Raw genomic sequence first — 25,775 nt, 5'->3', positions numbered from 1 at the left:
GGGGCTGGACTGAGGACCCTGGGGGGCTGTATCTGGCCCGCCGGCCGTAGTTTGAGGACCCCTGGTCTAGACAACAAAATACACATGAAGTTGTTGAAGTATTAAAAGCAGAACAAGGTAAATAATTTAACAGTGCTTCGGCAGTCAATACGAAATACCTGAATGAGAGTAAACTTTATGGAAAACATAAGTTATTGCAACAGGAAATACAAAGGTGAAGTTCCACGGCTGCTCAGAATACCGATGGCACCTTCTTGTGCAAATTCCTGCTCTACTCACAGGTACCACAGCAGGTACTGCAGCTAAAGCACGTTGGCTGGGGCCACAGTGTCTGATCTAAGCACCTGGACAGACATCTCACAATATGGAGCTGGGCCAGGGTTTTCCATAGAAGTGTGTGTGTGTTACAGTTTTAGATATAAATTTGGAGGAATTTATATTACAATACAATATTGGAGGAATTTAGCAAGGGCACCTGTGGCAATGCCAGAGCTCAAGATGTCCCTGGGTTTGTATTGTATGCCATCTTGGCATCTTCAGTGCCACGCTTTAATTATAAGCTACAGGGACTGTTTCGTTGTTTGAAATAATACATGAATCTTAACTATGAATTATCTCCTGGAGAAAAATAGGCCACTAAGAAGCTGCTGATGCAAAGACTCTCTAGAATCTGCTGTTGCACCCGAGACACCTCCACTACACAACAGCTACGTGAAACCTGAAGTGGCTGCAGCAAACTGCAGCTGCCACACCTGCCCTTCTCCTGCTGTTTGTGAATCACAGAAATCACAAAGTGGTCAGGATTGGAAGGGACCACTGGAGACCATCTAGTCCAACCCTCTGCTAAAGCAGGTTCACCTAGAGCAGGTTGCAACAGAACTGCATCCAGGTGGGTTTTGAATGTCTCCAGAGCAGACTGCACAACCTCTCTGGGCATGCCTCCCTCCACAGGTGGCAGAAAAATCCTGAGACAGACGATTACTGAGACATTTTTATTACCTGTGTCACAGGACTGGTTATAAAGTCTCTTTTGCAAGAGGTCCAATTTGCCATTGAAAGTCATATGCAGCTCCATTCTCAGTAATGGAGAAAGCGTAATGCCAGGAGACATCGCTATACTTCAATCTGTCTGTACTTGCATCACGGCCCATGAACTGAGCCCAAAGCTTTCCATTAGCTCCAAGCATTTCAGTCCTTCAGGAATCCAAACTCTGTATATACAGAACAGGAAGACCAAAGGGTAAGAGGAACACCAAACTGCAGGAAAAAAAATAGACGATGACTGTTCTCTTCGTATCACAGAAAATTAACAGTCTTGCACCTTATGCCCAAGACAGGTCAAGTAGGGGCTAGATCTGGACTTATTAACCAAACCTAATCTTGGGCTCAACAAGGCAGAAGTACAGGCAAGAGAAAAATACATGACAGACTGTATTAATGTCTACACAGTGATCCACATTTGCTTCATAGGCTTGCTTGGGTCTTGCTTCTAGACAACCTCATCTACGTGATAAACAGTTCAAAGCTCTGGTCGATTCCAGGCAGAAAGAGTTTTCATCAGATCCTCATCCCAGTTACTAACCTGTCCAGGACACAAACTGCCCTTGCATTCAAACATCGTTACAATAGATTCCCCATCGATCATCTAGTAATTTTGTTAGCCAGATTTCCTCTTTATTTGCTCCCCTTCCTTACAAAATATCCCAGATAAACAAAACTGGCTTCTGTACTTTCTCACAACACCTAGTAGCAGAGGGGGAAGGAGAAAAAAAAAAAAAAAAAAAAAAAAGTATTATGTTATGTAAGCAGTTGTTGAAGTTGAGTACTTAAAATTAAAATGGGACTATGTCTATCTTTTCCAGAGAAAAGATGTTGCAGGGAAATTCTGCAGAAATCTGCCCTATCTCCTGAGCACAAGGAGACGTCAGAGGTCTGGAAGCTAAGCAATTGGTGGGATAAATTATGTTAACTGGACCCTAGTATTTCTGTGAAATACTGGAGCACTTCCTCTAGAAAGCAGAAACTGTATGGGTCAGCATCCTTCAGTCTAATATTCAGAAACCACGCTTCTGCGCAAATAAACAGGCAGAATACTTTTAAACATTAGTAAGAAGACAACAACCAAAATACAAATGCCTACTGTGCATGAGATTGTTGCAGTATCAGACATTACAAATGTAAGGTAAACCAGCATTCAGATAACTTGCCTTTATTATTTTGCAACATAATGTTTGGAGCTCAAATAAAGCAATCGAAAATCTTTATGATTGCATATGCTAGGCATTACCGAAATTTATTAAGAATAGTTTGGCTCAGGTGTAACAAAATATATAAATAAATAGAAGAATAATCAGAGGTTTCAACTTGTTCTGTAAAAACAGATTAAGGACGGGGAAGGGGGCAGCAAGAAGAGCAAAGTCAGAAAGGGTCCGAGAAATCATTTTAAATTAAAGCCATTTGAAGTTACAAAACCAAAGGTGATTCACCCCAGGACCAAGAGGCAGCAGGAAGTATACAAAACAGATGCTAAGTGTCACTAGAGAAGATAAAAAAACATTTCTGGATCACTTAAAAGGAGATGGAAGAAGACTTTTGTAAGAAACCTCAAAACAGAGAACATCTGCTGTCATCTCATAAATCCAAATGCTTCCTTTGATATTAAAAGTAATTTTTGACACTACCTCCTGCATCTAACACCAAATATTTCAATACTGGATCTACCTGATAAATATGTGGAACATATTTAGATTTGCAAAACACACACTCTGTCTAGGGAAATAGGACTGCACAGTTTTGACAACCTCCACTCAGGTACAGTCTTGGTGGACCAAAGAAATGTTAAAATGGACATAAAAACTGGCAGCTAAGCAGTGGTGATTGTGATCTGATAATTATTCAGCAAAAACACTGCACCACTAAGTCAGTGTTATTTGTACTTGAAATTTTAAAAGGGTCAGTTTCCCCAAATGTATCTGCCATCTCTATCTGCTATCATAATAGCAAATGACTAGGAAAAAAACACATTTAAAATGAGAAGCGTAAGCTAGGAATTATTATTTAATGACATCCCAAATTAATACCCAAAAAATTAAGCACAATATAAAGAAGATGAAAAAAGTAAGTAGGGTTACTAGTTACGAGAAAAACACACTTAACAGAAACTCAGGAAATCAATAAAATATCAACTGACAGTAGCATTACGGACAGCAAGGCTTCAGACCTGTACAAATGCATACTCAACCATGAGCAGATCCACCATTGGATGCTGCTGGTGAAAATAAAAGCAGCAATGCAAAAATGCAGAAATATTCCGCAGATCCTTTTGATCTGTACCTGGAACAAAACAGTAACTGCATTTAATCTCACATAACAGTAAGGAAGGAATAAAAAGGTCGATGCATTTAATCAAGGAAGCTCTATGGCAGCACTTCCTCGAATTAAACATTTTCCAATCAAATGGCCAACATTTCACATAGCTGTCTTAAACAAGTCGGAGTAACTTGCCTTTGATCTTTGACACAATAATTCACTAGTAAATTTGACAAGAGGGAGTCAAGCTAACAAACTTCTTGTCCCAAGTACATTACAAAGGTACCTTCACCCATACAGTGCATTTGAAATTATTCAAAATAAAAGTCAGTCAGTACAACGTGGCACCTTAATTTAAAAAAACACCAAACCAGCAGTGTAAGAAGCTATTAGGGGAACAGTTTAAATGGATTAAAACTCATACAGGAACAGATCTCTAAATGTATCACACGGGAAAAAATAAATAAGCATGTCAGAACCTTGCATTGTGCATCAAAACCAAGTCTTCATGCACCATCCTTAATAATTTTATCAGTTATCTGGATAATTAAATGACTTGTCCATCTTGTTTACAAAGGATATGGAACTCGGTGCTTCAATGCCCAGTAAGTCTATAGGCAGTGAAGTCTCCGAGTTGCCATTAAGCATTTTGTTACAAAGCTTAATGAAAAGAGCTCCTGATCTACAGCCTCTTCTGTACCAGAGTTCAAATCGACTTCTCTAGCCTTTTATTATGGATTCAAGAAATCCATAGCTTTAATAGCCACTCTACCACATTTCATCAGAACTACTGATCTCATGCCCCAGGCAATCCAAAAGCACAGAACAGAAGATCTTTCACAGGCACTGGACTACTCCACACCTTTCTGCAACTTCCCCTAGAAGTTCTGTTGCAGGCCCAGACCAAACTGAACAAGAGGACATACTGCTTTCCTCCTGAGAACAGCTTCTAACCGTGCCCTCCACCAGATGCTTCAATTTTGTATTGTGATTCGAATCTTAAGACAACCTTGTTTCTCAGCTTGGATCCAAGAAAGCAAGGACAGAAGAGTTAATATTGACCTGCTTACAGCTGCATTTTTTTTTGCATTCTTTTTCCCCTCTTTTCTCCTTAAGGGGCGGACTGTGGCAACAGAGCAAATACTAAGAATCTGAAGCCTTATATCAGCAAAACCAATCATATCCTAACGGGAACTAGACACTGCCTTTGACCTAACCCTTTGATAAACTCATCTGTACCACTCGTATCCAAATAAACACGAGGGACCAGTGAACTGCATGGCTAGTCCTCTCTATCAAGCTGGAGCACTGCTACTTGAGAGGTTTTTCTTAAAACACCCCAGCACCTGTATGCTGCATGAATAACATAATCCAATCCCAGGTAGCACAACGTAATATGCATAAGGTCTTTCCCTCCCTCAGGCTCCTTAAAACATGCAAAGGCTCTATGTCTTGTTACGCGGCTGACCCAAACAGCATGCCTAGCAGCTACTTCCAGCTCAACAAACCATACCCCCGGGTATCTCAGGTCAACTCTGTTTCTTCATCCCTGAACACACAGTGGACACGCTTCTCAGCATTGTAATACACCTGCCCACAGCGCAGACGTGGCTCTTCCTGCTGGTACCAGAGCTGTTCATTGAATTCTGGGAAGAAAAAGGCAATTTCTCTGCTGGCTGACGCTGGTGAATCTGTTAGAAAACAGAGGAAAAGAAAATGAGAGATGCCAGTCTGGCACCACAAATACATGCCCTGTTCCAGAAGGAAGGGCAGAAGCCATAAAGAAAAGCAGCAGGCTCAGTCGCACCAGGACAGGTATGAGTGGAGTTTACAGAAGCAAGCAAATAAACTTTGACTCCCAGAAAGAAAAGCAAGCAAAGGCAGACAAAGTATCATCACCTACACCTCCCTGAGCTTCAGTTTCTGCCCAACACTCAGCCAAGAAGGACAAGTCTACCTGAGCCATGAGTGGTATTCCTGGTGTCGGTGAGGCCATAAGCTCCTCGGATGGAGTCTGGGACACTGTTTCGGGCTCGGAATACTTTGGTGGGTCCCATCAGGGATCTCCAGAGGGGGACAGCATTCTCATGGGCCAAGATATAAGCCCACATGGGGCCACTGAAAAAAGAACCAGGGAAGGTCAGAAGTAGATAACGTTACAAAAGGGCATAGCTCCTTCATTGTCATAAATACATGTGCAAAGAAGCAAGGAAGTGCAACTGCCACGCTGTGCTTTCTGGGAGGTGATGCAGACCTACGATGACACCAGACACTGAGCCTACAGCTCAGAAGCAAAGCATTTGCATGAACGACTTCCTCCCGGGTGACAGCACCCAAAGCCCTCGGGGATGCCACCCCGCCTAGCACTCCTGCTGTCACAGCAGAGCGGGCTCCCGGCATTTCTCCACCCCTGGGCCCAGAGCCTTCCACCTTGGTGCACCACGGCCTGATGAGCATCATCCCACGCCGAGGCGGCCACCTCCCGGTGCAGGAGCCTTGCTGGGGCCAAGGGTCAGGAGCCAAGCCAGCCCCCCCTCGCCGCGCCGCCCGGCCGCGGGCACGGCACGCACCTGGCCATGAACTCCACCAGCCGCTGGTAGAAGAACCGTCCTGCAGGAGAAAGGCGGCCCGAGTCACGGGGCCCTGCCGGCTCCCGGCCCGCAGCGCCCGCCCCGCCGTGCCCGCCCCGCCGTGCTGCTGCCGGCAGCGGCGGCCCCGGCCCGCCTACCCGCGTGCTCCCGGTAGAAGCGGCGGCTCTCCTCCCGGCCGCAGCGCAGCTGCTTGGCGCGCACGATCAGGAACTGGTTGCTGAGGATGGTTTCGTGCACGGCCTGTGGGCAGAGGCGCAGCGGCTGGGCGGGCGGGCGGGCGCCGCGCCGGGCCGACAGACCGAGCCGAGCCGGGCCGGGCCAAGGCCGGGCGGTCCGGGGCACCCAGCCCTCACCTCCAGCACCAGCGGGTGCGCCACGGCGTCCGGCTTCAGCAGCGCCAGCGTCAGCTGCAGGGGCCGCCCGCTGCGCCCCACCACCGCCATGGCGCTCGGCGCGCCGGTGACGAAAGAGGGGGACGCGTCGCGCGCGTGACGCACAGGCAAGGGGGAGGAGGGGCGGGGCAGAGCGCTCGGTGACGCTCGGAGGGGCCCGAGGGGGCCCGGGGGAGGCGGGGCCCGAAGAGGCTCGGGGGCGGGGCCCTAAGCGGGGCTCGGGGGACGGTGCCCTAAGCGAGGCTCGGGGGGGCGGGGCCCGAGATGGGCCGGGCCGCGTCGCGTAGCAGCGGCGATGCGGAGGCGGTGCCATGGCGGATACGGCGGCGGCGGCGGCGGCGGCGGCGGAGCAGTCCCGGGACGAGGCGGCGGCCGGCGGTGAGGAGACGGTGAAGATCATCTGTCTGGGCGACAGCGCCGTGGGCAAGTCCAAGTGCGTGGCTGTAGGGGCATGCCGCCGGCCGGCCGGTTCCCGGCGGGGAGGGGCGGGGCGGCCCGGCCCGGTGCCGCGGCCTAACGGCTGTGCCGTGCTCTCTCCGCAGGCTGCTGGAGAGGTTCCTGCTCGAAGGCTTGTATCCTTGCGGCGCGCCGGCCCCTGAGTTCCCGGCCGTGTTCCCGGCCGGCCCTGAGGCTGGTGGCCCGGCCTACCCCGGCCCGGCGGAGCGCGGCGAGAGGCCCGGCCGGGGCCAGCGGGTGGCCAGGCCTGGGAACGGCGGTGGCGGCGGGCTGGGGGGATGTGCTCCTCCGTCGGCTCCTTAACACGGGCGCAGCCGCCCCCAGCAGCTCTCCACCTTCGCCCTGACGCTCTACAAGCACCGGGCCCGGGTGGACGGGCAGGCGGTGCTCGTGGGTGAGTGGGGGGCGCCCTGCCCGGTGCGTGGGGTGGGAGGGACGCGGCGGTGCTGCCGGCCTGTGCAGCAGTGTGCGGACCGCAGAACGTGGCAGGGTTCCGTGCTGTGGGCGAGGGGATGCCAGACGGTGGTTTCTAGGTGGGGAAATGGGGGAACAAAGGGATCGCAGAATGGCTGAGGGTAGAAAAAACCTGCCGAGGTCACCTGGTCCAGCCTCCCTGCTCGAGCAGGGCCACCCAGAGCCAGGTGCCCAGATGGCTTCTGAGGATCTCCGAGGATGGAGGCTCCACAGCCTTCTCTGGCAACCTGTGCCCGTGCTGAGTAACCCCTACAGTAAAACAATGTTTCCTGATGTTCAGAGGGAACCTCCTGTGTTTCACACTGTGCCCATTGCCTCTAGCACTGAGCACCACTGAAAAGAGCCTGGTTCCATCTTCTTTGCACTCTTCCTTCAGAGATTTATACTCATTGATGAAATTCCCTCCTGAGCGTCCTCTCCGCAAGGCTGAAGAGTCCCAGCCCTCTCAGCCTCACAGGGGGATGCTCATGTCCCTTCATCATCTTTGTGGCTCTTTGTTGGACTCTCTCCAGTATGTCTGTGTCTCTCCTGTACTCAGGAGCCCAGAACTGGACATAGTACTCCAGGTGTGGCCTCACAAGTGCTGAGTAGAGACAAAGGAATACTTTGCCTAATGCAGCCCAGGATGCTATTAGCCGCCTTTGTGGCAAGGGAGTGTGGCTGGCTCCCACGGCTTGGTGTCAGCCAGGACCCCCAGGGCCTTTTCTGCAAAGCTGCTTTCCAGCTGGGTGGTCCCCAGCATAAACTGGTGTTGTGGGGTTGTTCCTCCCCAGGTGGAGAGCTTTGCACTTCTCCTTGTTGAACTTCATGAGGCTCCTGTCAGCCCATTTCTGCAGCCTGTCCGGATCCCTCTGCGTGGCAGCACAACCCTCTGGTGTACCAGCAACTTCTTCCAGGTTTGTGTCATCTGCAAGCTTGCTGAGGGCGCAGTCTGCCCCATCACCCAGATCATTAATGAAGATGTTGAGCAGGATCGGACCCAGTGCTGACCCCAGGGGTACACTGCTAAGTTACTGGCCTCCAGCCAAGCCTTCCTGTTGCTGATCACCACCCTCTTGGCTGGCCATTGAGCCAGTTTTCAATCCACCTCACTGCTGTTCGTGCAGCCCATACATCGACAGCTTCTCCATGAGGCTGTTACGGGAGATGGTGCCAAAAGCCTTACGGAAGGCCTTGATGATATCCACTGCTCTTCCCTCATCTACCACGCCAGATCACTAGTCCGTTACTAGGTTCTTCAGCTATGACAGTAATCATGACTTCCAGGCAAGGGGATATCTAAGGCAAAGATTATCTTTGTTTTTTTCAAGGAGTTGAATACCTGTCAAAGTAAATGCTGCAAGGATTGTGATTTAGCTGTGTTAGTCACTGTTAGTCAAAGTGCTTGTTGCTAAGGTTGCAGTGTCATGATGGAACTAAGCTAGCTAAGATTTAGATTTTATCAAGAAGGTAAGCTAACTGCCCATGAAAGTTGCAGTTCTTCTCCCCTATGTATCACCAGTGTTCACCTATAGGCCTAGTCCTGTCCATTGTCAAGCCATTTCAGGAAGCTAGCCATACATATTAACCACTCACAAAATAAGTGAGTGAATTTCTACTCATCTGTCTTCCTAAAGCTTTTCACCATGGAGACTTATACACACCAGTGCTGGTGAAAGGGGCAGGTGGATGCACAGGCACAGCCAAAGGAAGGGAGTGGACTTGCTCTTTCTTGCAAGCTAGGATTGTATTAGTTTAGCTGCAGTATGAAACTGACTTCAGACTCCTTTATTCTGTCAATATAGTAAATAACTGAGAAGAAATATGCCATATGCTAATTACAAAATAGTCTACAGTAGGATTTTGGTGCCTGTCAGCACCAATTATAAAAATCCATGCCATGGATTTACTTTAGTAGACCTAGTATTTTAGTTGCTGGTTTTTTAATGCATTTTAACACAATCTTCCTATTATTGGTCATCCTTTTAGTGGGTATTTTTGATTGTTTAATTACTTTGGGTATATGTACCAATTGCTATATTTCAAGTTTCTAGAATATTTTAATTCTTTCTCTGGATATGTCCAGCCTGTATGTTCTTACAAAAAAATGCCACCTGTTTTATCTCAGGGTTTTTTTGATAGACTACAAGCATCCTAGCTTTATCAGCCATACTCTCAAATATCCCATAGCTTCAGTTTTATTACAAGTGCTAACTTTTCTTTACGCCAGTGGAGCATTGCATTAACCTATGTGAATTAGTCTCTGACAGCACAGTATTGTTCACTGTGTGTTACAGATGGAAGTTCAAGAGAAGCATTGTCTTATTTTGTGGTTTGAGTTCTGTGGATACAGTTCTTCACAAACACCTCCAACCTGGGTCCTTCCCATGGGCTGCAGGTCTTCAAGAAGTGCTCCAGCATGGGTCCTTTTCACAGGGTACGGTCCTTCAGGAGCAGACTGCTCCAGCATGAGTTTCCCGTGGGCCACAGGGCCTGCCAGAAAACCTACTCCTGCATGGGAGCAGGTTTTCTCCTGCTCCCACAGGCCACAGTTCCACAGGCCTCCACATGTCTCCACATGTCCACATGTCTCCACAGGCCACAGTTCTTGCCAGGAGCCTGCTCCAGTGTGGGCTCTCCATAGGCTGCAGCTTCCTTCAGGGCACATCCATCTGCTGCAACGTGGGGTCCTCCATGGGCTGCAGTGGGGACATCTGCTCCGCTGTGGTCCTCCAGCTGGAGGACACCTGGACCCAGGGGAACAACCTGCCTCACCAGCATCTTCTCCACAGGCTGCAGAGGAATCTCTGCTGCAGCACCTGGAGCACCTCTTCTCCCTCCTGCATCAACTGCAGCATCATTTCTCTCACATTTTCTTACTCCTTTCTCTACAGCTGCTATACAGTGTTCTTTACCCCTTCTTAAATATGTTATCACCAATGTCGTTGATTCTACAGCTGCTGCGCAGCATTTTTTACCCCTTCTTAAATATGTTACCGCCAGTGTTGCTGACTGGGAGTGATTTGGCCACAGGTGGGTCTGTCTTGGAGGTGACTGAAACTAGCTCTGCTTGACATGGGGTCAGCTTCTGGTGTCTTCTCACAAAAGGCACCACTGCAGCAGCACCCCTTACAAAAACCTTGCCGCTTAAACCCAATACAAGATTTCAGAGAAGAGACATGAGAAGAACTGAAAAATGGTAAAAAAAGGCCTAATGATGACTCAATCTGGTTAGCCTCATAGGGAGAAGGTAAAATACCAGAGAACAGGAACTTGTTACAAAAAGAGGCTGTAGCATTAGCAAAAAATATTTAACAAACTAGCTGGTGTTAGGTGAACTCAAATAAAAGATAACATGAGAGATTTTTTTAACCAGTAAGTGAAGTTACTATTAAGGCAGCTTGCAAAATATAGATTCATCTGTCAAGGATTTGTTTTTAACATGGATTTAGTACTTTATTAAGTAACTTGGCTGTAGTTTAAGTAATTAACCTGGCCTATGTTACAGAAGAGTTCACAGTGTCTTCTGTCTCCACCTTTTCTGAACGTAGGGCCGATCATCCAGGCTACCTTGCAGAGAAGACCTGTCATGAAGTGTGCCTTTGTAAAGGCAGGAAGTTTCACCTGATGACTTTAAATTGTGCAGATTTGCCACTTCCCTTGCTGGTTCAGTTTTTACTCTGTTGAGCTAATCTTAGTGGCCATCACCAAATACCATGTGGTAGAGTTAGGATTGCATTAAAATTTGGTGTATTTCTTTACTCTATGGATCTTATTTTTCCCAAGGATTTTAAAGTTCATAAATTCCTATGTTCTGGAGTGACATGGGGTATACAGGCGAGATCTGGAGAATTTAGTGATAAAAGGAGCAGTGTTTTTCAATGAGCTATAGCAAGTTCTCCCATGACAGCTGCCGCGTTGTTTGGGAAGTTAATTTGGGAACATTCACAGGTCATGGTCGCTAGCATCTCTTTTTTCCTTGTAAGTGAGGATTCTGAAATGGCACATTAAAAGGATCAGGCAGTTTTAGAAGCTAAGCAAAACTACCCAAAATGAATGCAAATGTGGTCTGATGAGTATTTGTCTATATTTTGGGCAGTTTAAGAAGTCATCATCCTGCAAGCTGGATGCGGTATCCAGTCAATAACTAATTTCAATGCAAAGTAAACACTAAGGAAAGTGGCTTAATCAGTTTTAGGTGGAGTGGCGTGCTTCAATCTAGCTGACAGAAGTAGTAACTATATCTGATGGTTCTCAGTTGAAGCTGTGTAAATTTATACAACAAATAAGACACAAATACTACCCTATAAGTCTAGGAAGAGGAGGGGGAGAGATCTCTACCTGAGATGCACAAACAGAAAAAGGCATTAAAATGTTGGTGACTGTTCAGGTATGCTTCATGGTACCTATTCTACAAGGTACTTAATGAATTGGGACCTGTCTGTCTCAGGCTAACTCACCCTTCATGATTTTAGAACGAGTTGTGCTGCTGGGAAGAGCAGGGTTAGACTGTCTGCAAAAGGAGATGGAACATTTCCTATGGCAGACAGCTGACTGTTTATCACTGTGTGAGAAATCAAGCTGTTCCAAGATGTTCAGATTTTGTTTCCTGTTGTCATCTCTAGTCTTGAAGTACTGTAAGGGCCCTTTCTGAGAAAAGGCTTTGTTCATTGTCTGGGTGCCAGGTTGCAGAGTGATTATGCCTTAAAACGTAGTGAGGAAGCAACTAGCACTAAATCTGGCTTTCTGAGCTCACCTGCAAATCAATTCTGTGCACACCTGTCTGCAATGAGGGGCTGCCCAAAGCCTCCCACAGCTTAAATCGTGGTCTGGGAAGAAGAGACCTCCTCAGATGACCGTGGAGGAAGTAAAGGGCTTGGTGGAGTGCAAACTGGCTGCAAAGGTGCTTTGCTGCATATAGGCACATTCCAGGGCAGAACTTGGGTGGATAAGTGATTGTATATAACCAGCACTTATGTATGCAGTAAAGGATCTCACCTGGGGTCTGTGCCTTCATATGCCACGAAGTACCATACATTGTCATCCTCTTTGCACTTAGGACTAGCTTCATTTTACTGTCCTTTATAAATCTTATCTACTGATGACTTCTCTTTTGCTAATATGTTTACGACAATATTCAGTGTCAGTACAACTCATAGCTAAGCCTCACTAAGAAAAGGTCCTAATTTTGCATAATCTCTTAGCCTTGGAATGTTTCAGATTAGTGAGGTAAAACTCAATTTGTGACCCTAAGTAGATGGACTGGGCTTTGCATCCTGAGTTTTAAGTTGTGAGGAAAACAAGACTTGGAAAGTTGTGTCATTCTAAGCTTGTTTTTTGTGTGTTACAGACTTCTGGGACACAGCTGGACAGGAGAGGTTCCAGAGCATGCATGCATCCTATTACCATAAGGCTCACGCTTGTATCATGGTAAGGATAGTCTCTCAGCTGTAATGTGATGGCTTTTTGACTAGTAACAGTCCCGCTGACACTTGGCCTGTATGTTACTTTTAATGATTGTCCTGCCTCACAACTCTTGTCTCTTCTAGCGGTTTAAAAAAACTTTCCTATATTGTTCTTTCTTCTCTTACCAGATAAAACCAGCGTAGTTGGGTATGTTTAGCTCTCTTCTGTCTTTCCTGATAGCACTCTTACTATATTCCCTGACTTTGCTGTGTTCTAAGTTTCCTTATTTTTCTCACTGTGTTTCCAGTAAGGTGAATGTACCTATTTAGAAGCAGTCCTTTCAGAGGTGATGCAAGGGAGAAGACATTCCTTGCTTGTTCTGTGATGTAACTGTTGGATTATGTAGTACAAAATTGTTCTGACATGTTCTGCAGGGGTACTACATAAGACGTTCTTGTCTGGTCTTCTGGCCTTTATTTTCCTGTACTTTGCAATTCCCATTTATTAGCTGCAATCAGTCTTGTTTCCTGACTCCTAACCCACTTAAATCTCTTGGTTTGTATCGTTGCTTTAACTTTCCACTATTTCTCATCACTTGTGAGCATCAGACAACTTACTGATATTTTAATTGTAAAAAAAAGAAGCCTCACATGTGAATCTACTTAGCAGAACAGATCTTTCCCAGTGCTTGTTCACTGTCATGGGTGATACAGTGTTTGCAATAGTATAAAATAAGAATGTAAAGGAAAATGAGGGACTGTTTCCTGCATCATGCAAAGAAACAGGCTGGCTGCATGTTTCAAAGCTTGCTGGATATTCTTCCTTTTCTCTTGCATCCTTTCTAACAAAGGTCAGTTGCCTTTGTTGATGTCCTCCTGGGAAAATTCTGGATTCTGTACTTGTCTTTGGTGCAGTGGGTTGATCAAGAGTTGTCCTGCTGTTGGCCCCATGATAGCTGGTTCTTTTTTGGAAGGTGTTTGATGTGCAGCGGAAAGTCACCTACAAGAACTTAAACAGCTGGTACAAGGAGCTGAGAGAATTTCGCCCAGAGATTCCTTGCATTGTGGTGGCCAACAAAATTGATGGTAAGTATTATCTTCTTCTTTCAACCTCTAAGGATTGTCATGTGATTCTCTTCTGACCTGGCTGAGAAAGAATGTTGTTCAGCTGCTAGGTCCAGATGAGTTCTTGAGTATTAGTCCCCCGGGGCTGTATTCAACCAAACAAATAGCTGGGTCCTGTACTGACCTTACATGCTGTTTTATAGGCTCTTGCCCTTGTTTTACTAGCAATTAAAAATACAAATTTGATCCATTTAAAGTTTATTCAAGTGATGTTCTTGCAATTCTGTCATTACTGCTCTGCCCATTTCATCCAGCAAGAACCCAAAAGCTGATTGGAGCAGTACCTAGTCAAAGACTGCAGGATGTCTTGCTGGAAGAGGAGCATAACCTATCATGTGGCTTCCCCTGATAGAGCCAGTAACTGCCTTTGTGTTGCTAATTCAACCTGTAGGTTTCTGTGGGACTCCTCTGTGCTAAAGCGTCTAAATATAACTGCTGGCAAAATTGTTCACCTTCCTCTGCAGGGGACTGGATGATTCCTTCCTCTTAGGAATGCCAGCTAGGCATTCATGATAGCTGCCATTTGGGTTGTGGTCTGCCTCCTGCGTCCTGTGAGAGCACATAATACATCAGCTGTCTGCTCAGCATCAGTGAGAGAATGCATAGCCTTAGGACCACAGTCTTTGCTACTCTCTGTCAAGTACAGCGTCAGGCATGGGATTCCTTGCTGATATTCATGGTAGAAATCATCACAGCTGTGAATAGCTGTGTCTACCTGAATAAGGTGTCTGGGCTCCCACTGCTGTCTACAGAGGTTCATTTCATTCGGTGGTGTGACTTAGGGCATGATTGGTCTTTCCCAATAAAAGCCTTTCCTATAGGATGTGCCAAGACAGCCTTGAATCCACTGATTGCACGGACTGTACAGGAAGTCCAAGGCGAATGGACTTGGTGTTGGCCACCATATTGTAGACAGAACGTCTGTGTAGATGAATGCTGCTCTTAGTGTTCTGTGTGTGAGTGGACAGTGTTCCAAGAGAGTCCTCTGCCTTGCCATCGTTTGCTGTATTCTACCCGGACTAGGAAATGATCGGCCCACAGCTCTTAACACAGGCCCAGTCTGCAAAACAGTTGATTCAGCTTCCTGCAAAGAGGTGGGCAGTGGCTGCCTGGGCAGCGCTCACTGGCCAGCATTTGGAGTCTGAACACCTTCAGCTGTTGCCTCTGAGAAAAGGCAGATGATCTGGAGTCATCCTCCTGTGCTGATGCACAGGATGTCTTATCCATCAAAAATCTGAGCTCTTACTGCTGTGTCAGCACATCCTGTAAATATGCCATAGATTTGTTCCAAAACTGAAATAAAGCTTCTGGAGGCTGGGGTAGCTGGACCAGCTGCCTGCTAAGTAAAAATATATAATAACAGAATCGTTTGTATACTGTGAGCGTGCCCTTGACTCACACAAATATAGGTAACACGGCACAAGGGCAATGGGGAGTTCTGGTTCAAAAGGACAAACTGGAGGGTGAGGCATGACTAGTACTGGCAATAGTGTCCAGGTCATGTGTGGACACACAGCAAAGTCATAGGGGTGTGCCTGGAAAATGTTCATCGTTGCCACACCACAAGTGAACTGATATGTTCTAAGCCGCAAAGAATTAGGCATTTATAGCACATCAGAATCAATCTATAATTTAGTCACAGACCAAGGATAAACCAGCAGGAACCCTTTTATTTTTGTGTGTTCTTGTCAATGGTTTGCTGATGCTATTGCTTTTAAAACCTTGTAGCTTTTGAGGAGCACTCTCATAGTCTTATACTAAAGTGAGGAGGCCTTGGCAGCTAATTTGGGCTCTGGTCTCCAGCTGCTCCACCACTTCTGCATATGTTGGCATTCTGCCTACAGTGATGTCTTACTGACCGCTTCTTTTTTCACCCCCAGCGGATATGAAGGTGACCCAGAAAAGCTTCAACTTTGCCCGGAAGTTCAGTTTGCCCTTTTACTTTGTGTCTGCTGCAGATGGCACCAATGTGGTGAAGGTAAAACATAGTTATTTGGCTCAGCATCACATGGAGACTGCTGTAGGCACAGAGAGCAAACAATGGGCTAGTACATCTCTGGCGATTTATGAGGTCCTCGGAGCTATAGGTAGTTGCAGAGGGTTGGGTTTTTTTTCCCTGGGGTGTGGGAACAGTTTCCCTATGTTACGGAAGCCCAGTGCCCCTTACTTTGAGTAACAAGCATTCTCCTTCTCATCAGCTCTTCAATGACGCTATCAAACTGGCAGTTGCTTACAAACAGAATTCGGGAGATTTCATGGACGAGGTCATGCAAGAACTGGAGGTAAAAAAGGCTCTACTTACTGCACTCCTCCTAAGTGATTAGCAGCTCTGCTCTTTTTTCCCTCAGGGAAAGCAGAGCCTGTTGCAAAGGGTGAAACTTGGTAAGCATGGAAAGATTTGCCTTATGCTGGTGACACCATGGGGTTTGTGTGTTGCTCGTGTCTAAGTTGGAAGGGGTGAGGCGGTCACCCTCTGAAGAGTCCATGCTGCCTAGACCAAATTTGAAAGAACTGCAGCAAGTGTAGCTGTTGCTCTCATGCTTCTCAGCAGTTCTTTGTCTTGCTCCTTTCCAGAGCTTTGACCTGCAGAAGAAGAGTGAGAGTTTGTCAGATAAAGAGGAGAGCTGCCCTGAAGAGAAGCCCCCATCTGCCTAAGCCCTGGACCCAGAGTCTGCTTTTCCCTTTGCTCTAGATTTCTGGGGCTAGTTAGAGCTGGCCTTCACAGAGGAGAGTGATTATTGTCATGCCCTGAGAGCACTGGTGGTGGGCAGCTGGACCTTACTAGACAGTGGGAGGCTGTCTAGGCATAACCGCCCTTGACTTGGCCCTAGCCACTGCATATCAAGGTCAAGGAAAGGGCAGAAGTATCCACGTGGTTGCTAGTTACCACATGCTTCTTCAAGGCAAAGCTTGCCAGCAGGGCTAAACTGCTCTTGGACATGCAGGGAAGGGTCCTGCCCAGGTGCTTTAATGGTACCTACTGGAGAAAACAAACACTAAAGAATTCTTTTTATAAAGCTTTGAGCTTGCACCCATCCTCCGCTTTTGTTATGAGCCAGTCCAGTCACTACACAGCACGAGTCCAACTGCCAGCTCTCCCCATTGCTTACACAGCCTAGCCACTGCTGCCCCTCGGTTCACCCCCGTCATCTCTGCTGCAGCTTCTTTAGGTTTCCTTCCCCATTCTGTTATGGAGCAGCCAAATCTGGTAGACTTCTGAACACAGGGGAATTTCTCCTTTCAGGCCCAATAGAGCTGAATCAGGTGGACTCTCAGACCTGGGACACTTGTCCTATCCCAGCCTGATGGATGGCAGCTGCTGTTCCCTTGTGTGTGTTGCTGTGTTCTGAAGAGCCAGGCACACAAACACAGACTCACACAATGAATGTGAAGGGCAAAACAGACTGACATAAACAAAGCAGTATCTTTACAAGCACCCATGTAGACATAACCACCACTCACATAAACATGAATGCAGTCCAATCTTTTTCTGCATTTCCAGATGATGAGGATTGCATGTTTACTAGTGAGACAGAAACATACCTTCCCTCCCTAGATTCATAAGCACAGCATATTTATAGATTCCTCAAATAACAGTTTGGAAATTAAGTCCATGTAATATCTGTGGCTTGAAGTCAAGCTCCTTACCCAGTCATCGGTGCAAACCTTGGATCTTTCTATATGTGTGTTTCCTGGGTCATGAGAGTCCAATTTCAAGTTCACTCATGCATTGTACACAAACACACAGATCCCACCAGTAACTGCCTAAGATATTCTGTGTTTCCAGCTGCTTTCCCCAAGACCCCTAAGCCCCTATGACCTGTGTTCCCTTATTCCACTGTACCACCTCTCTGACCAGGCATGGTTTCAGCCCTTTTGAGCGACTGCCTGACTTACCTGCCTGCAGCCTGCCTCATTTTGCACGTGCCAGGCGTGGAAGTCCTTGCCTTGCACAGGGGGTTGAATTGCACTGAAGCATGGTTAGCTGTGAAAATTGAAATACCTTTTCAAGAACTTAAGTCGGCTTCAGCATTTGTGTGCATTCAGAGGAGCATGGGCAGGACAGACCTTTGACACTGAGGCTGCCTTTGCATCAGCAAGCATTGCCCCAGACAGAAATGGTCGTGGTACACTGCAGCCTGCACTGGATCCTGTTCGTCCTGCTGCTTAAGCTTTTTTCCCGTTAGAACCTGCAGGACTTCCCGCACCCAAGTAAAGAATTCCACCAGCTTCTGGAGTGGAAATGGGCAGGAGATAATCGTGTTTATATTGGCCTTGGCCTCTGAATAGGGCTTGAGGTGGTGACAAAATGACTCCATGCCCTTGCTGTTAGAGTAGCCCTTACTGCTGGGTGCAACCCCATCTGTACCAGGATCCAGTCATAGAAGTGCTGAGTGGAGGTGCATACTCCGGGCTGCCTGGCTGTCACACAGCCTTTTCCCCAACTGGTCACACCAACAAGCCAGAAGTAGTCAGCGCTGTTATCTTTGTCCACTGCTGTCCCCCTGCAGCGGAGGAGAGAGGATGAAGAGGTAGTTGGGTGGCCACCATCAGCGCTGCAGCTGGCTCCCGTCTCACAGCACCTGGCACAGCTGTATTCTCAGTGCACAGAAAGGCTCTGTAGAATCTTGGTGGGAAGGGGTTGTGGGCCTGTAAGATAGAGCTCGCTCTCATCTCTGCACGGTGATGCTGAATGTGTGGAAGACAGATGTTCCAGGACTGGGATCTGGAGCCATGCACTGCCAAGAGCACTAGATGGGTTTTCTGGGCAGAGTCCCAGAAGCTCTAGCCAGAGAAGGATGCTCCCGCTCTCAGCCCCACAAGCAATTGTCCATGGTTTTGGTAAATCCTGTATCAGCCTCATCTCATCAGTCTGCCTTCCACCACTGTGTAGCAGAGCCTTGCTGACATGCTGGAGTGCAAGACGGGAAAAAAGCGGGAGCCAGCCACATGCATTGCATTTTCTGAGCAGGGCTAGGTCCCTGGAGGGTAGGAGGCAGTGACTCAAAGAATGGCAGCCTCAAAGCTTGAGAAAGGTGCGGGAGTTCCCTGCTGCCATCCTGGCTTGTGTGGATAGATGTAAGGCACACAGCTGAGTGAGCAACCTGGTCCCTAGGATGACTGGGGAGGCTGGCTGAAAGTGGAACAGCTGCTCTGAAGGCCCTTGAGGTGTAGCACAGCTTCACAGGCACCAGAACTGGGCCCCACCAAGTCGACTCAAGGCTGCTTTGTTTTTTTTGAAAACTGACCTGAAGGTGGTGCCCCGTACCTGCTGAGAGCAGACAGAAGGTGGTCTTGGAGAAGGCAACTTGTATTTTGTGGATGGATACTCTGCTATCCAGCACCAGATTTTGCAGGTGGTTGGGGAATAACGTGAGAGGTGACCACATTTCACAGATAATTGAAGGAAGAGCTGGGATCCTTGTGGGGAGAGGAATCCGGTAGGGACGGCAGTACCCAGGAAAGCCCATCAGTAATGCCATTGGAAGTCCGAGCTGGTGTAGCTAACAGCACCCAAACCACCACATCTGTTCACAGATGTGGCAAACCTGGGAGCAAGGGGGGAAAAATAACTGGGGCTGGTCCCTTGTTTTGGTGGAGCTAAAGGCAGAGAAAGGGTGCAGTCAGGGAAGATGAAGGGGATGTTTAAGCATGGAGAATGGAGTGAAGGGGCATGAAGGAGCCAGTCACATATAAGCAAACTGCTGGCTGTCTTGCTTGACTGGGCCCTGTACCTAATCACAACAGTACACCCTACTTTTTGAGAGTGATTCCAAACCCTTTTCTGTGTGGCCTCACTCTGTGCCCAGCGCAGGGTGGGTCCCAAGGCCTGCCTGCTAGCAGTAGCCAAAGGGAACACAGGTCAGAGGGACCCCACAGCTGGGAACACCCAGTGTCTAGGACCAGCTACTGGTGGGAGCCCTGTGTGCGTGTTGTCCTGGTTTCAGCTGGGATGGAGTTAATTTTCTTCTTAGCAGCTGGTGCAGCGCTGTGTTTTGGATTTGGTGTGAGAACAATGTTGATAGCACACTGATGTTTTAGTTGTTGCTGGGTGATGTTTATACTAAGTCAAAGACTTTTCAGTTTCTTCGGCCCTTAGGCCAGTGAGGAGGCTGGAGGGGCACAAGAAATTGGGAGGGGACATAGCCAGGAGAGCTGACCCAGACTAGCCAGAGGTATTCCATGCCATGGGATGTCATGCTTGGTATATACACTGGGGGGTTGGCGGAGGCTGGGCATCACTGCTTAGGGTCTGCCTGGGCATCAGTCAGCAGGTGGTGAGCAACTGTATTGTGCATCACTGGTTTTCTTTTCTCCTCTCCCTTTGGATTTCATTCCTCTTCCCTTTCCCCTCCTTTTCATTATAACTGTTACTATTATTGTTTTTATTTTATTTTATTTCAATTATTAAATTGTCCTTCTCTTAACCTTGAATTTTACATTCCTTTCCAATTCTCCTCCCCATCCTTCAGGGTGGTAGGGGTTGGGGACAGTAAGCAAGTGGCTGCCGGCTGGGGTTAAACCACGACATGTGTGCAAATCACTAGTGAACTTGAAGCTGGACTAGCTCACAAGCAAGGAAAGACCCTTTCAGTCATGTGGATAGCATGCAGTTGCAGCCCACCTGATTCATCAGCCCCAGCATCCAGACCTTGGAGGACCAGGCCTGCCAACCACTAGCCATATCTCCACCTCCTGGAGTTATGAAGGACTTGGAGGTGCTTGAGCATGCATGCCTTGAGCTGCTTCCCACCTAAGCATGTCCTCTCTGCACTAGCTGCACAAGGTCCTGCCTCTGAAGCTGCCAGGACCATCCATCCATACCATCCTCCTCTTGCTCTGCTCTTGGTCCCTGGCAAGTGATGGTGCTGCAGCTCCCAGCTCTGTTCCCACCCAGGGCTGCAGAGCATGCCTCCAGCTGCACTGGGATCTCTGGACACTGGAGCATGCCCTTTGCTTCATCTTGATCATGGTTTGAAAGGAGCTGTTCTGGCTCTGGAGATGATGCTGTATCACGGTCCCTCCCTGAACAAGTCAGGGTTTCTGTCAAGAGGCCTCAGCTTCAACATCCAACACAGAGCACGGGGTCCACTGAGCTGCACTCCTATCAGGGCTGGTCATCTCCCCAACCCACGGTTTGCAACCCCAGCACTGCATTAGTCAGAGGTGCCACTGAGCTGAAGCTGCAGGGCAGCTCTAAGGCTGAGCTTGGTTAGTTGGGGGCAGAGGGGGTCCGGTGGGGTTGGGATAGGGTTCCAGTGTGGAGCAACTGAAGGGGATGGAGCATCAAGAGGCTAAGAGCAGCGGCAGCAGGAAGGCTTAGGAGTGCAGTTTGGTACGCAGCAGGGCTGCAGGGCAGGATCCCTGCCCTTCCTGATCTGGCTTTCCCCAAACTCCATGCGCTGTTCAAAAAGCACTTTCTGCAGTTTGATCTCCTTCAGGACTTGCAGAACCCCTGGCCCCACGCCACTCTGCAGCAGATCATAGTTCTCAGCTGGGTCTGACTCCAGGTCAAAGAGCAGCGGCGGCAAGTGAGGGGTCAGCGGGGTCAGGCCATGGCAGGCCTGGTCTGGGGTCGTATCACTGTGAAAGGAACCTGCAAAAGAAACCCCCAGCTGTAGCTCAGTTTCTTCTCTTTGAGCTTTGGACAACAAAACCACACGGGACTTCACAAAGCTTCCCGTGCATAGGAGAGGAGGCAGCACTAACCTTGTGTGAAGTAATGGGCCTTGTACTTCCCAAGCCTGACAGCGAAGGGGCCATGCAGTGGGTTGGGGGACGGTGGGTAGAAGAACATCATCTGACGGGGACTCTGTGGGAAGCAGCAGAGCCAAGCTCATCTGTACAGCCATGAGGCTGAAGAAGCGCCTGGAACAGGACCAGGCAGAGACCCCAGGGAGTCACACAGGAGCCCCAGTACTACAGCCAGAACACAGTCAGAAGGGGAAAGCTGATGAGCAGCAGTATCCTGCTTGCTCCCTACTCAAAGCTACTGGGGCTCCGTCCATTCACGGCAGGTCTGGGGTCTGGCTCGGCAACATGTTGCAGTTGTTAAAGCACAGCAGCCTGGGGAAGGCCAGAAGTCCATGGCATGACAAAAGGTCGCAGCTCATGGAACTCCCATAACCCCCAGCCGGTGCTACTCATCAGGCACACGGCTCCAGCCCCGCACCCAGTCTTCATGCACAACGCCAGCTGAACGAGCCCACAAGACTCACCTTCCCTGACCCAAACAGCACTGGGCTCAAGTCATAGCCGTCCAGGACCACTTTGGGAAGAGCTGCCCCAGCCAGGGTAGTCAGTGTTGGCAAGATGTCCAGGGTGCTTGCCAGCTCATGCGTCACTCCTGTCACCAAACACAGCAAGCCACAAGGAAATGTTCAGGAACTTGATCCCACTTCTATCTCTGCCACCCTGTCTTCTCTCACACACTCTGCTTCTCCTGGGGCAGTCGAGCTGCCATGACACCCCTGCCTTGACTGGCATCAGCATGCAAAAGGCAAAGCAGTGCCAAGTCTTACCTGGAGAGATACGGCCTGGCCAATAAGCCACTGCTGGTTCCCGCATGCCACCTTCATACGTTGTGCCCTTCCCACACTTCAGAAGGCCAGAGCTGCCTCCACGTGCCATCCGCATGGTAGAGGGGCTGTGAGAGGGAAGAACCATCTACCATCAGTTTCACAGGTTTACGCTACCCCTTCCCTGATGCTGCCAACGGGGCCATGACAAGAGAGGCATGCTGCCAGCAAGTGATGCTGCCATCCTTCTCAGTTTTGAGGCAGAAGGCATGGGGCAAGTGAAGAAGCCAAGGTGTGCAAGATGCCTAAGCACGGCACCAGAGACCAATGCCACCCACAAATGAAGGGAATCGGGGTATACTTGGGCTGCTGTATGCTTCTGGCTCAAACCCTGTGAGGTTTCTGCCCACAAGGAGGGGCACAGCTGAATCACAGAAACAAGAAGCTCACACACTGGGTCCTCTCCAAAGCAGCATCCACCTCTTGCCCCACTTCAGATCACTGTGGTCTCACCTGGTAATGCCACACCACATTCCTTTTGCCCCAGCCAGCCACTGCCTCATTCCAGTACCCCCATACCATAGCAGCAGAAACTTATCAGTGATTTTTATCACAAAGTGCCCCCTGCTAAGCCCACTCACCCATTGTCAGAGGTGAAGAACACCAGGGTCGTGTTTGCAATACCATTTTCCCGCAGTGCCTGCAGCAGCTGTCCCACCGAGCCATCAAACTCCATGAGGGCATCACCAAATGGCCCACGCCGTGACTGCCCTGCATACTGCTGGCTTGCAAACTGGGGGTAGTGCGTATGCTGGAGAAAAGGCAGAGAAGACTGGTATGCAAACTCCCCCAGAGCCGCACCTGGTTCCCAGTTCAGCTGGGGACAGCGAGCACCCCAGCAAGGACACAGGGATTTGTGACAATACCCATGAAATGAGAGAAGGCTTGTCCCCAAGCTTCAGAAGCATCTCTCATAAATGGCACAAGGGAGCTGACCCCCAGGAAAGGATGTGGAGCCCCAGAGCATGAAGTTTTCCTGGGTGGACTCCTGGCCCAGAGAAGCAGGCAGAGCTCCAGAAAGACACACTCAAGAATGTTATCAGAATGGTGCTACCACATGATCTGGGCATCGGAACAGCAACCCCTGGTCATCCAGGAGCACATATTGACTGCTCAGCACAGTCCTGGGGCAGCAGGAGCTGAGCTGCTTCCCTGCTCTCCACACAGGACAAAGGCTCCCTTCCCCACCCCTGAGCCCAGAGCAGCCCTCCTGCTTTCATACGTGGGAGGCATAGTAGAGCAGGAATGGGAGGCCTCGTCGTGCACAGTCAGCGATGAAGTCCCGGGAGAATTTGTTGTAGAGTGGCACCAGATCAGGGAAAGAGACTGGCTGCTGCACGATGCTCTGGTTCCAGAGCAGCGGGACCGGCACTAAGCCTTGGTCACAAGTCCCAAAACACTTGATGTCGGGTGGGAAGCAGGTGAGATTCTGGCATGGGCCCTGGAAAGAGCAAATAACATTTTGTTGTTTACCTGTCTTGCAGGACAGTGAGGGGAGCGGAGCAAAGAGTCTCACAGTGGTGCACCACCAGGTCCTATGGGCACCCTTTGGGCGGCCACTTCTAGAAGCCCAGGGGTCTGCACCCACCTGGGAACTGTTCAAGGACCACGCTGCCCCAACAACAACAGAATTGCTCCTGGCAGCAATTCAGACATTTCTTTGTAGCCCAGAAGCTGACCCTTGACAAAGGGCATATGTCCCCAGGTACAACGGCCACCCACATTCTGCGTAACTGCCCCATCATATGAGCATCATCCTGGAGATCACCCCCAGAGATGGGCTTTGCCCACCATCACCCGTCTCCCCAGCCTGCAGCCACCCTCACCCAGCTGCCCAGGCACACACTAACCCAGCCTACGTGCTCTCATACAAGCTCCAACTTTCTGGCTCTCTCCCCAGCCAGCCGCAGGGACACCCTTCAGGCCTTGACAGGCCTCTCACCTGGTCATGGGAGTAGGGCACCCCCAAGAAGTGGTCAAAGCCCTGGTGGATGGGCAGGAAGGAGCCATTAATCCCCAGGCCAAGGTGCCACTTGCCAACCATGGCTGTGGCATAGCCCTCGGCCTTCAGCACCTCTGCAATGGTGACCTCTGAGAGCGGCAGGCCTCCCCGCGAGTCTGGGTTGAACACTCCAGGGTAAACCCCAGAGCGCATCTGGAACCGGCCTGTCAGCAGGGCTGCCCTACAGGGAGAGAGGGGGAGAGAGACAGGCGTCACGCAGGGCACAGCGCGGGTGGCGGCCCTCAGCCTCCACACAGGGTGCCCCGTTCCTCGGCACCTGCGCCCCCGTCTCACGGCTGCCACTGCCACCTCCCCCGTGTGCTGGGATGCTCAATCGGCTCCCTCACGGAGCAGCCAGGCCTTCAGGCCTCCTGGGCCACAGCAAGTTTATCGGCCACCTGCTCCTGGCAGCACCGCAGCTCCCCAGGTGGGTGCCAAGCCCTGTCCCCGCGCCTCCTCCATCCCTGCCCCGGGGCCCTGCGGCAGCGGGGCCGGGGGGCAGCGGGGCACGTACCGGGAGGGGCTGCACACCGGGGAGCTGCTGTAGAAGTTGGTGAACCGCAGCCCTCGGGAGGCCACCCAGTCCAGGTGGGGCGTGGCAGACGAAGGATGCCCGTAGCTCCCCAGGTCCCCGAAGCCCAAGTCATCGGCCAGCAGCACTATGAAGCTGGGGGGGGCGCCGGCCGCTCCGCGCAAGGCCAGCAGCGCCAGGGCCCACGGCAGGGCCCGCGGCCCCATGCCGCCGCCGCCCGGGGAGGCCCGCCGATACGCCGCTTAGCCCGGGGCACGGCGCCGGGCCGGGGCGGCACCGGCACCTCGGGCAGGACCCGCCGCCCCGTTACGGCACCGTCCGCTCTGGGGCCGAACCGCCACCCCGGAGCCGCGCGGGCGGGCACGTGACTTGGCGCGCCGCGCGGCATGCCGGGAGCTGTCGTCCCGCCGGGCAGGGGCCGCGCCCCCGGGGCCGTGCAGCCGCCTCCCGCCCCGCCGGGCCCGCTGCGGGCGGCCGCCGGGGAGCCGCGCCTCCCCCCGGCTCTGTAACCACAGGGGCTTCCCACAGAACCGCCCCCAGCGGTGCTCGGGTTGGGGGGCGGCCGGCTCGGGCCGTGTGTCCCGCCCCTGGGCTCTGGGGGCACAGGCCTCAGGGCCGCCGGCAGGCCGGCGTGCTCCCAGCCGCAACCGGGGCGGAGGCCTAGAACCGTCAGGCTGTCCTGGGAGGGGACGGGCACCTCAGCGTGTGGCGGCGGGCAGGTGGCCTCTCCGCTGGGGCTGGCTGGCACGGGTGGGTGTCCCCTGCCCCGCTCCTGTGGCCGGCACCGGCCTGGGCCGTGCACCCGCCTTCCCGCCTTCCAGCAGAGCAAATGAAGCAGCTTTTCTCCAGATGGGTGCAGGGTGCAAAATTGCCTGGGACAGATGGGCAGAGAGCGTGGTGGTGGATGGGGCCGGCTGGGCCCTATGGGAGC

At 50.4% G+C, this 25,775-nt stretch overlaps 3 protein-coding genes across 8 annotated transcripts; 1 reads left to right on the top strand and 2 right to left on the bottom strand.

Moving 5' to 3' along the window:
* Positions 1-2,193: 2,193 nt before the first annotated feature.
* NME6 (NME/NM23 nucleoside diphosphate kinase 6) lies at positions 2,194-6,395 on the bottom strand. 2 transcript variants are annotated; one of them, XM_055712355.1, is made up of 6 exons: positions 6,254-6,395; positions 6,038-6,140; positions 5,880-5,919; positions 5,267-5,427; positions 4,823-5,000; positions 2,194-3,333 (listed from the first exon to the last, which is right to left on the bottom strand). In XM_055712355.1, exons 1-5 carry the CDS (start codon positions 6,341-6,343, stop codon positions 4,834-4,836), a joined length of 561 nt encoding a protein of 186 aa, XP_055568330.1. In that variant the 5' UTR covers positions 6,344-6,395; the 3' UTR covers positions 2,194-3,333; positions 4,823-4,833. The 2 variants fall into 2 exon arrangements, with proteins under 2 accessions (XP_055568330.1, XP_055568329.1); XM_055712354.1 differs by having other exon boundaries at positions 2,194-5,000.
* Positions 6,396-6,562: 167 nt separating this feature from the next.
* RABL2B (RAB, member of RAS oncogene family like 2B) lies at positions 6,563-20,166 on the top strand. 5 transcript variants are annotated; one of them, XM_055711818.1, is made up of 8 exons: positions 6,563-6,725; positions 6,835-6,864; positions 7,063-7,142; positions 12,552-12,631; positions 13,581-13,692; positions 15,612-15,709; positions 15,930-16,013; positions 16,306-20,166. In XM_055711818.1, exons 1-8 carry the CDS (start codon positions 6,604-6,606, stop codon positions 16,384-16,386), a joined length of 687 nt encoding a protein of 228 aa, XP_055567793.1. In that variant the 5' UTR covers positions 6,563-6,603; the 3' UTR covers positions 16,387-20,166. The 5 variants fall into 5 exon arrangements, with proteins under 5 accessions (XP_055567793.1, XP_055567796.1, XP_055567795.1 ...); XM_055711821.1 differs by lacking the exons at positions 6,835-6,864; positions 7,063-7,142 and having other exon boundaries at positions 6,592-6,725; XM_055711820.1 differs by lacking the exons at positions 6,835-6,864; positions 7,063-7,142 and having other exon boundaries at positions 6,652-6,670.
* ARSA (arylsulfatase A) lies at positions 20,107-25,187 on the bottom strand. Its single transcript, XM_055711816.1, has 8 exons — positions 24,827-25,187; positions 24,253-24,493; positions 23,533-23,751; positions 22,892-23,061; positions 22,254-22,378; positions 21,951-22,078; positions 21,442-21,544; positions 20,107-21,328 (listed from the first exon to the last, which is right to left on the bottom strand). The coding sequence occupies exons 1-8, from the start codon at positions 25,048-25,050 to the stop codon at positions 21,027-21,029; spliced, it is 1,512 nt and encodes a 503-aa protein (XP_055567791.1). The 5' UTR covers positions 25,051-25,187; the 3' UTR covers positions 20,107-21,026.
* Between the last annotated feature and the right edge of the window lie 588 nt (positions 25,188-25,775).

This window comes from Falco cherrug, chromosome 5, assembly GCF_023634085.1.
Source record: "Falco cherrug isolate bFalChe1 chromosome 5, bFalChe1.pri, whole genome shotgun sequence".
NCBI lineage: Eukaryota > Metazoa > Chordata > Aves > Falconiformes > Falconidae > Falco > Falco cherrug.
Note: the sequence above shows the minus strand (reverse complement) of the source record. Positions and strands in the feature narration are given on the sequence as shown.

Excerpts from the sequence above, each read along its gene's own strand:
- NME6 (XM_055712354.1), bottom strand. The coding sequence starts at position 6,343 with ATGGCGGTGGTGGGGCGCAGCGGGCGGCCCCTGCAGCTGACGCTGGCG. Across the intron at positions 5,920-6,037 it reads CTTCTACCGGGAGCACGCGG|GACGGTTCTTCTACCAGCGG; the intron begins GTAGGCGGGCCG and ends TTTCTCCTGCAG. Across the intron at positions 5,428-5,879 it reads CTGGTGGAGTTCATGGCCAG|TGGCCCCATGTGGGCTTATA; the intron begins GTGCGTGCCGTG and ends TTCTTTTTTCAG.
- ARSA (XM_055711816.1), bottom strand. The coding sequence starts at position 25,050 with ATGGGGCCGCGGGCCCTGCCGTGGGCCCTGGCGCTGCTGGCCTTGCGC. Across the intron at positions 23,752-24,252 it reads TGCCCTACTCCCATGACCAG|GGCCCATGCCAGAATCTCAC; the intron begins GTGAGAGGCCTG and ends TGCTCTTTCCAG. Across the intron at positions 21,545-21,950 it reads TGCTGTTTGGGTCAGGGAAG|AGTCCCCGTCAGATGATGTT; the intron begins GTGAGTCTTGTG and ends TGCTTCCCACAG.
- RABL2B (XM_055711818.1), top strand. The coding sequence starts at position 6,604 with ATGGCGGATACGGCGGCGGCGGCGGCGGCGGCGGCGGAGCAGTCCCGG. Across the intron at positions 6,726-6,834 it reads AGCGCCGTGGGCAAGTCCAA|GCTGCTGGAGAGGTTCCTGC; the intron begins GTGCGTGGCTGT and ends CTCTCTCCGCAG. Across the intron at positions 12,632-13,580 it reads AGGCTCACGCTTGTATCATG|GTGTTTGATGTGCAGCGGAA; the intron begins GTAAGGATAGTC and ends CTTTTTTGGAAG.